Below are 13,521 nucleotides of genomic sequence, written 5' to 3' on the forward strand. Positions count from 1 at the left end.
AATTACATGGATGTTGCAATGTACTGTTTTATATGTGTCAAATTACGTAACAAAAGACATCTATGTCAGTTTCTTAAATAAGATCATAGAAATATGCCCACTATCTACTGGGAGGTTAATGGTATATCAGGAATCCCAAGTAAAAAGGTATTGCTGCATTTTGCCAGATGAAAAATTCTGGTGAGGCAGCTGGCTGGTTTGTTCGGTAGAGAATGTGACTCTTGATCTCAGGACTGTTAGTCTGAGCCCCACGTTGGGTGTAGAGATCACTTAAAAAAAATCTGGGGTGCCTGGGTGGCTCAGTCGGTTAAGCCTCTGACTTCGGCTCAGGTCATGATCTTGCATTTGTGGGTTCAAGACCTGCATCAGGCTCTGTGCTGACAGCTCAGAGCCTGAAGCCTGCTTCAGAATCTGTGTCTCCCTCTCTCTATGTCCTTCCCCCACTCTGTCTCTCTCTCTGTCTCAAAAATAAATAAAGCATTTTTTAAAAATTTAAAAAAATCTTAAAGAGGCACCTAGGTAGCTCAGTCAGTTGAGCATCTGACTTTTGCTTTAGCTCAGGTCATAATCTCACAGTTTGAGGGATCAGGCCCCCCATCAGGCTCTGTGCTGACAGCATGGAGCCTGCTTGGGATTCTCTCTCTCCCTCTCTCTTTGCACCTCCCCGACTCATGCTCACTCTCATTTGCTCTCTCTCTCTCTCAAAATAAATAAATGAAAAAATTTTTAAATAAAATTTTAGGGGTGCTTCAGTGGCTGCTAGTTGGTTGAGTGTCTGAGTTTTGATTTTGGCTCAGGTCATGATCTCATGGTTCATGAGATCAAGCCCCACTTTGGGTTCTGTACTGATAGTGCAGAGCCTGCTTAGGATTCTCTCCCCCTCTCTCTGCCCCTTCCCCATTTACACACTCTGTCTCTCAAAATAAACAAACTTTAAAAAATAATAAAATAAAATCTTTAAAAAATTCTGGAGATTGGTTGCACAATAATGTGAATTTACTTAACAGTGAACTGTACACTTAAAAATGGTTAAGATGATAAGTTTTAGGTTATGTGGTTTTTTATCACAATTAGAAAGACAAAAAAGAGACCCTCTTATAAAGTTGCAGTTCTTTTGATCTTCCGAAATCCAACTAATTAAACAATGCTATTTAGGTAAAATCAAGTCATTATATTTCTGTTCATATAAAGGCAAATATTTTTATTCAGTTTGTTGGGGAATGATAGTGTGCATGCATCCAGAATTTTCCCCTATATAAGCAAAATTCTGTTTTGTTTTGTTTTTAATGGTAAGTATCTTATTAAACATTTTTTAAATTTTTTTAATGTTTAAAAATTTTTTTTTAATTTTTGTTAAATTTTGAGAGAGAAAGAGAATGTGCAAGCTGGGGAGGGACAGAGAGAGAGGCAGTCACAGAATTCAAAGCAGGCTCCAGGCTCTGAGCTGTCAGCACAGAGCCCAACACAGGGCTCGAACTCACGAACCGTGAGATCATAACCTGAGCCGAAGTCAAATGCTTAACTGACTGAGCCACCCAGGTGCCCCTTTATGAACATTTTTAAAGCACTATAAAAAAGATCATGTTTCATTCACTTTATTAAATTTCAAGGACAGTTTAACAAAGTCCCTTCGACATCTGCAATGACAACTTGCAAAGGACAAGAATTAATCAAGAACTTGATATGCCTTATTGAAATAAAAATAAAGTCTTCAAATAATGCTTTCCACACCTTAAAGCATAGCATTTAATTTATAGGGCCAAACAGCCAAGCTTAACATCAGCAAAGGGATTTCCTGATAGTTTGTTGAATAGAAACCTGACTGGTGCCAACAGCTCCTTAGTGATGCATCTTGGGCCTAGACTCACCCTGCTCTCTAGGTCCCTTTCCAGCATCCACCCACTGCCATCCGGACACTCCTCACTCTGCAGTTTACAAGAGCATGCAGAGCTCTGCCATGACCTGCCCTCACCCCTGCAGCTCTGCACCACACACCGCACACACCCAGTCTGTTTTCATCTCTGCCTTGCTTCGTGGCTTCCCTCATCCCTGCCAGGCTGGCCTCGTGACTTGCCTTATAACCCAGCCACCGCCATCCTCATGCTGGCTGGGTGAAGTAAAAAGAGGTGAGCTGTCATTAAAGACAACTGAGTTCCAACAGATCTCTTCCTCTCCACTTACAGGACTGGACAAATCCTTCCACCTTAACTTCCCTGCTTGTAAAATTTAAAACTGGAACCATATTGTCTCTAAAGTTGCTTCTTTATATTCTTACCTCCTATAAGTAAATCTACTCCTCCCTTCGAGATTTCCTGGCCTGTGGTTCTCAAACCTGGGGACACATCAGAGGCTCATATGATGCAAGTAATCAGGGACTGCATGTCAAACTATGTCCGTGGAACTATAGTACCTACAAGATGTGAAGAGGTATGCTTCAGAACAGGAGTATTTAGACACTAAGTTTGGAAGACACTAGTAAACTATATTGAATAACTGTCTTCACTTCTCAAAGGACTTCTCAGAGTGTTTCCTAAGATAATTTGCGTTGTGAATCTCCAAACTTATTTTGACCCTGGAACTCTTTCTTAGCCTATCCCTATCCACTCCCACCCTTCCAAATACCTATTAATGTACCAGCACCTGGAAGGGCACTAGTATTCTACCAAATACTGTTTGGGAAACATAGTCCTAGAGAATGTTCAAGCAGTGTAAAGAGCAGATTCCCGAGTTCTGAGGGGTCACCTCTTTCCTGGCCTGCTCAGATCCTATAGGCACCACTCATGGCTGGAATCACCTTGCACATAACCCAAGCAGATCAGACACTCCTTCTCCAAGCCTCAGAGAATCTGAACTCATGGATTTCTCTTAACTGTTTCACTTAATAGAGTTTTGTGGTGATGATGACATATCATCTAATGGAGAATGAATATACAGTTATTCTTTTAAGTTACCATGTAAGCCACATAGGCCTTATCAACTAATGTTAAAATGCCTGCCACTCACTACTCTCATTTTGTCAGGACATTGCTCTTTAAGGCAAATTAGGGAGATGAATCTTAAAAGAGATGAGTTGGGGGCACCTGGGTGGCTCTGTCTGTTAAGCATCTGACTCCAGCTCAGGTCATGATCTCATGGCTTGTGAGTTCAAGCTCCTCATTGGGCTCTGTGCTGACAGCTCAGAGCCCAGAATCAACTTCAGATTCTGTCTCTCTCTCTCTCTCTGCCCCTCCCCTGCTTGTTCTCTCTCTCTCTCCCTCTGTCTCTCTCCCCTCAAAAATAGATAAACATTAAGAAAAAAATTGTTTAAAAGAGAGAGAGAAATGAGTTGGGAGGCCAAAAACATTTGTTGAAGTCTGAGTTCCAAATGCAAAAAAAGAAAAAAGTTGACCTCATTTCTTTGAAAATTCCTTGTACTACATTCTAGATCAACACCCTTGGCACTAGCCTTTGCTAAACAACAGGGTAAAATTACTGGGTCCAGGCAGTACTTGGACAGCACTAACCCACTCCAATCAGCCGTGAAGTTTCTATTACATGTATGTTGTTCATATAGTAGAAAGATTGACTTCTCTGCCAATAGCTGGCAAATACTACTTCCTTGATATTTTCCACATCAAGTTGCCCATTTTCCATTGTTTTTTAAAAATTTTAATTAGAAGAATAGTTATTATAAAATATGGGTATCAGAATGGAAGTCTGGAATTTAAAGCATGAGAGCACCATCCCCTTCTATATGTGAAATTATTTAGATGGCTTTCAGAGCTCATTGGCATTTCTTATATACACAACCCTGTTCTGATAGCTTCTCCTCACCCAGGACCTATGAGGCAAAGAGACAGCAGAAGAGTTAGTGCTAAGAGATCAAGCCAGAAGTCTCAAGATAAGCAGTGTTTTAAATCTAAGGACCCAAAAAACTTTAGCCATCTACATAATACTTACTTGAGCTAACCCCTCTGAGCATGCAAAAAGCAATCATTTGTAAAAGATAAATTACTCTTAATGGTAATATAGTGAGGACTACATAGCAAAACAAAGGGAAAAGATGCCTTAAAAATATATAATAAAAATTGTTTCAAATACATACCCAGGCTCATCAGAAAACAGAGAACATTTCTAGGGTCAAAATAAAGAAGGATCTGGAAATCAGATGGTTTGCTGGCCCTAAAGTAGTGACAATCCTAGAGGGGGAAGATTTTCTGATCTCAATAACCTAGACATTTGGTTGAATAGCCTTACATAAAAGTTTGGGAGTCGGAATGGAGTCTTCTGCCTAAAGCTGGAAACTTGGCCATGGGTCTGGTGTGTGTGCATATGTATGTATATGTATGTCCCTAAGAACTCAAAACCATAATCTCTCAGTTTTAGATTTCAAATGTGTATTATCTGCAGTTCTATAAATTGCAAGCTGAGAAAAGTTGTCAGTTTGGAAATGCTTAGGAATCTGCAGAAGGAAATTTGAATCCTCTGTGGCAGGTTGATCTCTCAACGCAATCCTTATAGGATTCCCATAGGTAAATGCAAACTACCCATGAGCTCACAATCGCAAATTACCAAATACCCAAGCAAGGAATATTCTTACTCAGATTCCTTGAGGTTTTATAATACACATGGAAAGCACAAAGAGCAGAAATTGGATAAGGAAGTCAGGCCCAGTTAGCGGTTCCTTTGTTCTCTCCAAAGTTAACAATGGTTAAATTCCAGGTACATGGAAAGTTCTCTAAATACCATCATCTCTCCTATAACATGTCTTCCTAAAATTATCATTGCATTATGGAATTTGGGCTGCATGAAAATAACAGGACTACTGGGGGAAATGAGTTCAGAGGAGAGCATTCAAAACTATGTAGTCTAATAAAACAATGCACTTTAAGAAATGAATAATAAACCCAATAAGATTCCACCACTTTAAGCATCTCAGAGTCTTAATTCAAATTATGCTACAGTAAATATACCACTTTGCCTTGATTTGTAAAAATAAACTCATGAAGTTACCCAGTGCATGTGAGTATGATGTAGCACTGTGGCTTTGAGTTACGGAGGCAGGACGGAAGGAAGGACATGCTTAGGACAAAGTGTCACGACACCAGAGGTGGACGGCTGTGACTCACTGTCTTGTTATTCCTTCTGCACCAGCTTAAAATAGGAGTCCAGCTTTTGTTGTTTTGCCAGGTTCTTCTTTTCATAACAAAAAAGACAATTTCTGTGGTTTCAAGTCAGGCCTAATGCCACAAAAGTGCTATTCTTCTGCTCATGGCCTGATAACCTTTTCTTCAATCCATGGCACGTGCCTCTAATCCTCTTTAAAGCAAAATATGGCTCCCATTGAGTTCCATTCTCCTTTCTTTTGGTTCTTGAGTGTGGCCTCTGACGAAAATCAGTGTGGGCACCTTTACTCAAGTTGGTCACAGGATGCGCCATCTTGGTCACAGGATGTCCCATCTTCTCTCACCTCCTCACAAGCTTCTCCTCCACATGCTTAAGGCTCTCCCCCTTCATTCACTCCCTGGATTCTTATGACCAGGACACACACTGGTGTTGAGGACGCTATATTAAACACTTTCATGAGGAAAAGTACATAAGCTCAGGAGCAAATATAATTTGCATTGAACAAGGGTAAAGGGAACGGAGAAAGCAGATGCAGTGTGTCAGGGTTTGTGTGTCCCTCGCAGGCCACTGCTGGCAGCTGGACAGCATCTTCACATCCACCTGATGCTACTCAGGGGCACCAGATATGATTTCCTCACACTTTAATATGTTTAATGTTATGTTATGTGATTTTTATCACACAAAAAAACTCATATAGGGGCGCCTGCGTGGCTTAGTCAGTTGGGCATCTGACTCCGGCTCAGGCTATGATCTCATGGTTCGTGGGTTCAAGTCCGTGTCAGGCTCTGTGCTGACAGCTCAGAGCCTGGAGCCTTCTTTGGATTCTGTGTCTCCCTCTCTCTCTGTCCCACCCCTGCTCATGCTTTATATCTCAAAAATAAATATTTAAAAAAATATATATATATATGAAACCTCTTTTACCTCATTAAAAATCAAATTTTGAGGTACACTGATCTCATAGTTTACTGACTTTATGCCAAGTTTACCTACCACCTATGAACAGATTCACATATTACATACCTGTATTGTAACAAAAGAGACTGCATGTGTCACCTTCAAATTTTCGGGAAACCTTAATAGAAATTTAGTTTGGGACACTATGCTTGGAAAGTGGGTTCTTGGACTACAGGCAAGTGAATTTACTTACAGGCTGGAGCTAGGGAATAGAATGGGGTATAGATGTATCCAATAAAGTGCTGTAATGAATATAAATCCAAGCTATGTCCCTAATGAGATCTTCATGATGCATCCAAGTGTCACAACTGGTGCTCAACAGTTGGCACTGTTAGCATATTAACTGCTAAAGAAGCATTTATATGGACAGTTGAGAGCCCAGTTCTGAATCTTGAATCACTGAAGTGCTTATCTGAGAGGCAAGGAAATTTAGGATAATGAGGAATGCTTTCTTTACCCTTTCTTCAGAGGAATGCAAACCCATTCTTCCCAGAACTAGTGACTGAGCAACAAGTACTGGACTACGTTCCAGGAGATAAAATATGGCCAAGAACACCCATGTCTTGTATGGGCTGAGAGTCCAGTGCAGAAGAAAGATGCAAAGATGCAAATGTGAACAATTCAGTGAGTTAGCTGCTGGCAGTGCAGACCATGAAAGCTATGATCTGTGTCCCTAACTCCTAGGGAACTATGTGGCTGGTATGCTCCAGGGCTGCGTCCAAGAATCCAGGTCCCGGCAACTCTGCAGGCAGATGAGCACAAATAACACTAGAGGAAGCAAGAGAATGCCTGCAGGCAGAGCTGCATGATTCTTCCAGAAAGTTCCATGTCTTCCCCAATGTGCTGACAAATGGGCTCTGAAGATCCCATAGTTCCTGACAGTAGGACAGGGACACCGTAATTTGTAGACCAAAATATTTCTGAAGCTAATGTTTCTAATCAGCCATAAGCAACTCTCAACAGGAATGTCTGACCTGAAGCAACAGCATACCCCTGCATACCTAACTGAGGCTGGCATTGTTAGAAATAAGCTAATTCATAATTCGCAAAGTGTGGTCCATGGACCGGGAGCATGAGGATCATTCGAGAATTCATTAGAAATGCAAAGACACTGCTCAAGACCAACTGATGAGAAATACAGAGTGCAGCCCAGAAATCTGTGTTTTAAGAAGCCCTCCAGGTAACTCTGATACTCAGTAAAGTTTAAAATGGAGCTTATTCAAATGAGAGGACATGTTCCTAATTTTGTTAACAGAGTAGTATGTTTTAAGCAGTTCTCTTGAACTTGGTCTGGGCAACCCAACTGGTGGTGTGTCAATGAAGTGTCTCCTTTGCAACAAGAGAACCACACCATCAGTGTAGAGGAGGTTGAGGGAGATGCTTCTCGTCCAGCTTGTGTAAGGATACTGAGCCCCTAAGTACAATTTATGGAGAAAGGGAACATCTGTCTAAAATGAGCTCGTACAGCTTAGCCTATAGCCAACTGCTGCCACAGAGAGAAGAGACAGGAAAAATAAGGAGGAGAAATGCAAAGTGGTGGTGGGGACATAGCCCGGACCACATGGGACTAGACAGGCCTGGCATCCTCATGAGCATGTTGTCCTGACTCACAGCTTTAAATGGAGAATCTGGTGAGCCAGTGTGGCTCTCATCTGGAAGAAGGAAGAGGTGCCTGTGTGACAAACTGGGTAGATTACATTAAAATTAGCAAGGGCAAACAAAGTGGCAATGATCAAAACATACAAATTAGGAGCAAAATTTGAATACTTCTGGAGAAAAAAAAATAAGAAAAAATACACTCAACAGGTGTGTTATTTCACCTTAACGTTTTATAAAATTAATTTTAAAAGAGAGCATTACAGAGACCTAAACAGTTGAACTTGACTCATAAGACCGGAGTAGGGTTCCCAGGTATCAAATAGGACCTAGATATATGTGATCTTTCTACACTGTCCTTACCATGCCAGCTCTACCTCCACACCTTCATCATTACCATTTCCAATAACCAGACTCAGGGGTGTACACAAAACTTTAATTTGCTTTGACTCAATGAGAAGTTGCCACAAGATTTCAGTTTTTTCTTTCCTTTATCCGTAAAACAGCCTTTGTCAAATCCAACTGTATCTTATATCTACCTAAATAAACATGCCTACAATTGATAAGAGGGAAGAGGGGGCATTTCTCCCAATTCACAGTAGAGACAGTTTCAGGAAATTCTCAGATAGCAAAGAAACACTAATAGAATTCAGAAGTCCATGTTCCATCTCATTTTTCTTATCCCCTTTACCTCAAGGCAGAATTTACATCAACACAAAAGGATCTCTAGAGCAGTTCTCCCAAGGAAGCAAATGGTCACCTTCTACCCATTCAAAATATCCAAGCTAAAGATGGTAGCAGGCGGACAAGTGCTGCCAGCCTCTGGAGGAGAAGCATGAAAAGTGTCCCCAGATTTCCCCCTGGTGCCGCCATTCCCTTCTACCATGTTATCCCACAGATAGGTTTATTGAGTCTTCTCCTTTGAAACATTTTATTAAGGAGCTCTCCAACCTTACCATCTTCTATGTGTCCCTCCTAATGGGGAAAGACCTGATGGGCCCACTCACAACCAGGAGGAATCACCCAGAACCTTCTAAGAAGGGAAGTGGGCAAATCAAGCCTACTCTTGGCAGTGCTTAGCACTGGTTCTAACTTGCATCCTAGTTATAAATAAACACTTTGTAGTCACACTAGTTGGAAACAAAGAATTGTTGAATTAATCTGTTAAGTATAATTAAAAGTACTACAAAAGACACTGGGCTCTGTGTCCTGTAGAGGAGAGCTTGAGGGATAGCAAGCATTGAAGCTGCAAGTGAGAAGCAACGGGGTGCATGGAAGGAGCAGGAAGGTGACCAAGACGCTGAAGTTCAGAAAGTGAAGGGGAGAGTGAAGCGGGATGAAGTGGCGAGGTGGGAGCTACGTCACGCAAGCCTGTGGAGGTGGTACGGTTTGAGTATTATCCGGTGGGCCCTGGGCCACTGTGCAGCAAGGCTGTGGCGGTACCACAGCCTCAAGAGTGACACAGTGTGTTGCCCAACTGCTCTTCTAGGCATAGGCTCTGGTCCTCCACAGGGGTGAGGTGGAGAGGGCCAACACACAGAGCACTCCTTTGGGTGGCCTTTGTGCCGGTCTTGGCACAAGGCTTTGGTTCACTCACAGACAGCCCTTCTAGCGTCACAGCTTGGAATAATCATGTCATGACTTCAACTTTGCCTGTCTGGATCAAGCTTTGAAACATTCTCCTGCTGTCCTATGGGAGCTGCTCCCTGTCCCAGGGGAGGAGGGTGGGTGGTGGTGGAGCCTGAAGCACTGGGAAGACGTCTTCCTCATTCCTGCTCAATACAGCCAAACACCCAACCAGTGAGACCAGATTGGAGGTGCCTAATCCTGTTTACCTGAACATGGTGGCATTTTTCCAGAAGCTCAGGTGCCCATTTACAGTGCATCAGCATGGAATCTGGATTACAGATTAATACCTAATAAATTTTGTATTTTGGCATTGTCTTGTGGGTCCCCCTTTGGACTTTGCTAGATGTAGGATTCAAGAAATACTCAGTAAGTGACATTGAATGGCAACCGCAGTTGGGTTGGTCCGAGGGATATGCCACTTGGTGATGCACATCCTGACTGATGTCATGTGCCTACATGTATGTGGTGAAGCATACTGCTGCTCACCACCCTGAAGTCCCTGGTCACTGTCAAGCTCCCTGATCACTGTCTGACATCAGCCTCCTGTCTCACTCATTTTATGAAGCTCTGGCCTCAGGGCTGCTCCATCTGGAAACCACCATACATAGTCATTTAGTATATGCATGGAGTCAAGTGAAACATTGCTTAAAGGGGTAAGAAAGGAAAGAGACAGAGAAAGGAGAAAGGAAAGAAATGAAAAGGAGAATAATAGTGCACGCACTATTTATTGAACGCCCACCCTGTACAGGTGTTTTACAAACATTATTGTTCATCGTGATGCTACACGGTTACATTACTCCCATTTAACAGATGAGGGCAGTAGGGCTCAGGGAGGTTCAAGAACTTGTCAGACCTTCACAATCAGAAAAGGGCAGGTCTGGGGTTCACATTGGACAACTATGCTGCATTCCATACAGTGAGGGAGGAAGCTGGGAGCACTGTGAAGACAGAAGCCTGGCTATTGGGCGTGGAGCCTCTGTTTGCCCAGCACACTTGCCATGCACACTGCCCACAGCATTCTTGTCAACATCTGCCTGTGTTTCCCAAATACCCTGCCCTCCCTCTCCCTCTCCTCCCAACCCTACCCTAAGAAAAAAGATGCATTCCAGATTGCTATCCCCAGCTCCTCACTCCTCCCTCCAATTTCCGGGCATTTCCGGTTTTTAAATCATCACTGCCTCTGGACAAGGGGAAGTCAGTATTGGCCCTCCCCAGAGATTTCCTTAAGGAATTCAGAGTCAGTGTCGAGTGGGTGAGCAAAATCATGGCTTCGTGCTTTCCAAAGACCTTCAGCAGCCTCCCACAGTGGCCAGGAAGTGGGGGAAGATGAAATGGCAGCTTGAAACCCCCAAAGCCCTTAATCTCTGCCTCTTAATTAATGAATACCATTCTTTTAGATGGCTGGAGTCTTCATTCCCTGGCTGGTGTTAATACAACCTCAAGTCAGTAGCCTGTCTCAACATGCAGAGATGACATAACAGATAATGGTAGCATGGGTGAGAGCAGTGGGGACCAGAGCCCACATGAGGTCCCCAAATAACCATCCAATTAAAGGAGACATGTGCTCAGGAGAGAAAAGTGAGGAAGGCCTTGATGCCTAGTAGGCAGCCAAGTCAGCAACCAGTATCCATGCACAAAGTGGTCCAGGCCAGCCCTGACACTAGGATATCAAGAGATATACAATAAGTCTATGTTTACCAGAATTGTCTAAGGAAAAGACTGTATGTAGGGGACTCAAAATTCTAATAAGCTTGGGGTGAAAGGAGGGAGCCCCAGGGGACATGGCCAAGCTGCTTTGTAAAAGACTCTAAATATAATTAAGTGCAAGGACTTTTCTTTTATGCACAGGCTGTACAAACTGGGGACCAGCAGGAGGAGAAGCTGCTCACTGTCACCCAACTGTCCTCCTCCCACGTGTCAGTCATCCTCTCATTGGTTAGAAGGGGTTCCAGAATGCTCTCTCTACCCAGACTGTCCACATATCTCTCTTCCGCCCTGATGATGGGGAAGTTGTGGAATACAATCTTATAACATTGTAATGTAAATCTTTGTACCCCTCAAATGTCAGGGCCCCAAAAGAAATCTCTGGCCATCTCTCCTTTGTTACCCTCTGTCGGGAATAGGTCTGACCATCACACTCACCCTCCTGGGCTAGGTACCATTTTCGGCCCATGACAGTTAACAAGACTGCCAGTAGCTTGAGTGTGGTCCATACCTGACTCATTGCTGCAGCACCATCGTCACTTCTATTGGGTGTAGCCCTTTGTAAAATGTGTAGAGGTTTGGATGGGTAGAGAGGTGATTTGATGTATGAATGACTGGATGAGTAAATGAGTGAATAAAAAATAAATAAAATAAATTTGCAAGATAGCAAAGATGGGATAAGAGATGAAACTTACTTCTGGAACATTGTTTCTCTATATAAAACAGACAGAATTGAAAATGGAACCCTCAGTCTGGATCAAGCTTTAACTAATTGAGCTATTCTGGCCAGAAAGACACGTCATGGCATTGATTAAGCCTTTCTTGCTTGGGTTCAATGGGGTGGTAATTATGGACATACTACCAATGCATTTCTTGAGGACAGGCCTCTTGAAGAGCAGGTGGCCAAAGATTTCCACTGACTTGTTCTCTCTCTTTCTTCTCCCCCTTTTCAGATTATCAAGGAGGTCCCTCCACCCCCTGCTGAGGAGAGTGAGGTAAGTGATCAGAGCAGGGTGCAGCCGGATGGACTGGGTGGTAAAGTGGAGCAGAGAGCTGGCGGAGCCAGGCCAGGACTCAGGCCCCTGCAGCGCAGAGCTAAGTCAGGCCCAGGCTCCCACTGCATCGGAGGTAGCAAGGAGGGAAGTCTTTGGTCCTTTCCGAACCAAGGTTGAACAAACTGAACCGACCAAGGTTGAACAGAAACTGAACTAAACTGCAGCCACGGACAGATTAGTGTAGGAGGGTTTTCTACCTGCAAAGATGAAATCTGAGATGCAAATATAAATATTTTTATCAATACAAATTTCCCCTTAAAACAGACCTTTTAAGTTTCTCTTTTCCCTGCAGAGACTATGCTTCATGTATGTAGGTTAGGACAAGTTTGATACATTCTCCAAACAGTTAGTGATTCTAGGAATAGCCTGATGCTGAAGTATTCCATTTTTCTTTACTTTAACACAATGCCTAAAGATTTGCCAGGCAGTAATAAAAATATATGGGGAAGGGTGGTGAAAGCAGATATGTTAATATCCTGGCCTTGCTCTCAAATCTTCATCATTTGTAGGGAGGAAAAACATCTTAGACTCCACCATAAATTGTCCAATGAGCAGTTCTGGTGCAAGCATGGCCTGGGGTAGAATATGGTGGAGGCATTAAAGGCTAATGGTGAGACGGAGAATCCCCGGGCAGGAGCGCCTGGCCAGTGGCCTTCCTGATCCTCTGATCACTCTCAGAGCAACAGGCCTCCTTCAATGCATCACTCACCAATTTAGAAGCCAAGGTACAGGTCTGAAAACTGAGTGGGATCAAAAGATACAAAGGTGATGATTCAAGTTCATGGTCCTCAATTCCTAAGGTCTATTGTATGCAAACTGAGCACTGCCCCCTCACCATTCCTCTAACCAATGCCTTAGTCAAGTTTCCTGCATACAGAAAGAATAATGATTGAATTTAACCTTCCATGAGTCTGTTATATCCTGAGCCATATGCATGTAAGCCAAGGGATTTAATAGCTGCAATCAATTAAAGCACATATTGTTGGAATGCTAACTTTCTGCCCAGAAATCAAGGGAGGAAATTACATTGCTGTGCAAAGAGAGAGGATAAAACCTCTTTACATCCACAAAAGCCTTTTCTTAATCCTTCAAGAGAAAGCACCGTGGCTCGTTCTACGGGTTCCAATTTGGCTGTGTTTCCGTTATGTGCAGCTGTCTCTTATATTCCCAAAGGAAAATAGGGCAAGAAGCTTTTGCTTGAAGAAGTTGCTCTGTTTGCCCTGAGGTGAAGAATGTTCCCTCCCCTAATCATATTCAGTTAAAGGAGTTTTTGCCCTTTATTCTGGTGCTGACTCTGCATTTGCCTTTGGAAGCAGCCACTGTGGTCAAAATGCACCCGTGGACTTAGGTACAAGACTGTGGGGTGTGCTTTACCAAAGCCACCTAGTTTCATCTAATATTTCTAGAGAAGTCATACTTTTACCTGAAGAAGGCAGACCTGGTTTCTGAAACAGAAGGACAACCCCAGGATCTAAAG

At 43.0% G+C, this 13,521-nt stretch overlaps 1 protein-coding gene across 1 annotated transcript in view; it reads left to right on the forward strand.

Moving 5' to 3' along the window:
* ANTXR1 (ANTXR cell adhesion molecule 1) overlaps positions 1 to 13,521 on the forward strand; it is a 214,576-nt gene that overhangs the window by 132,355 nt on the left and 68,700 nt on the right. Inside the window, exon 14 of the mRNA XM_029937510.1 lies at positions 11,943 to 11,984. Within this exon, the coding sequence (XP_029793370.1) occupies positions 11,943 to 11,984 (42 nt within the window). The remainder of the gene's footprint in view (positions 1 to 11,942; positions 11,985 to 13,521) is intronic.

Source organism: Suricata suricatta, chromosome 4 (genome assembly GCF_006229205.1).
Source record: "Suricata suricatta isolate VVHF042 chromosome 4, meerkat_22Aug2017_6uvM2_HiC, whole genome shotgun sequence".
NCBI lineage: Eukaryota > Metazoa > Chordata > Mammalia > Carnivora > Herpestidae > Suricata > Suricata suricatta.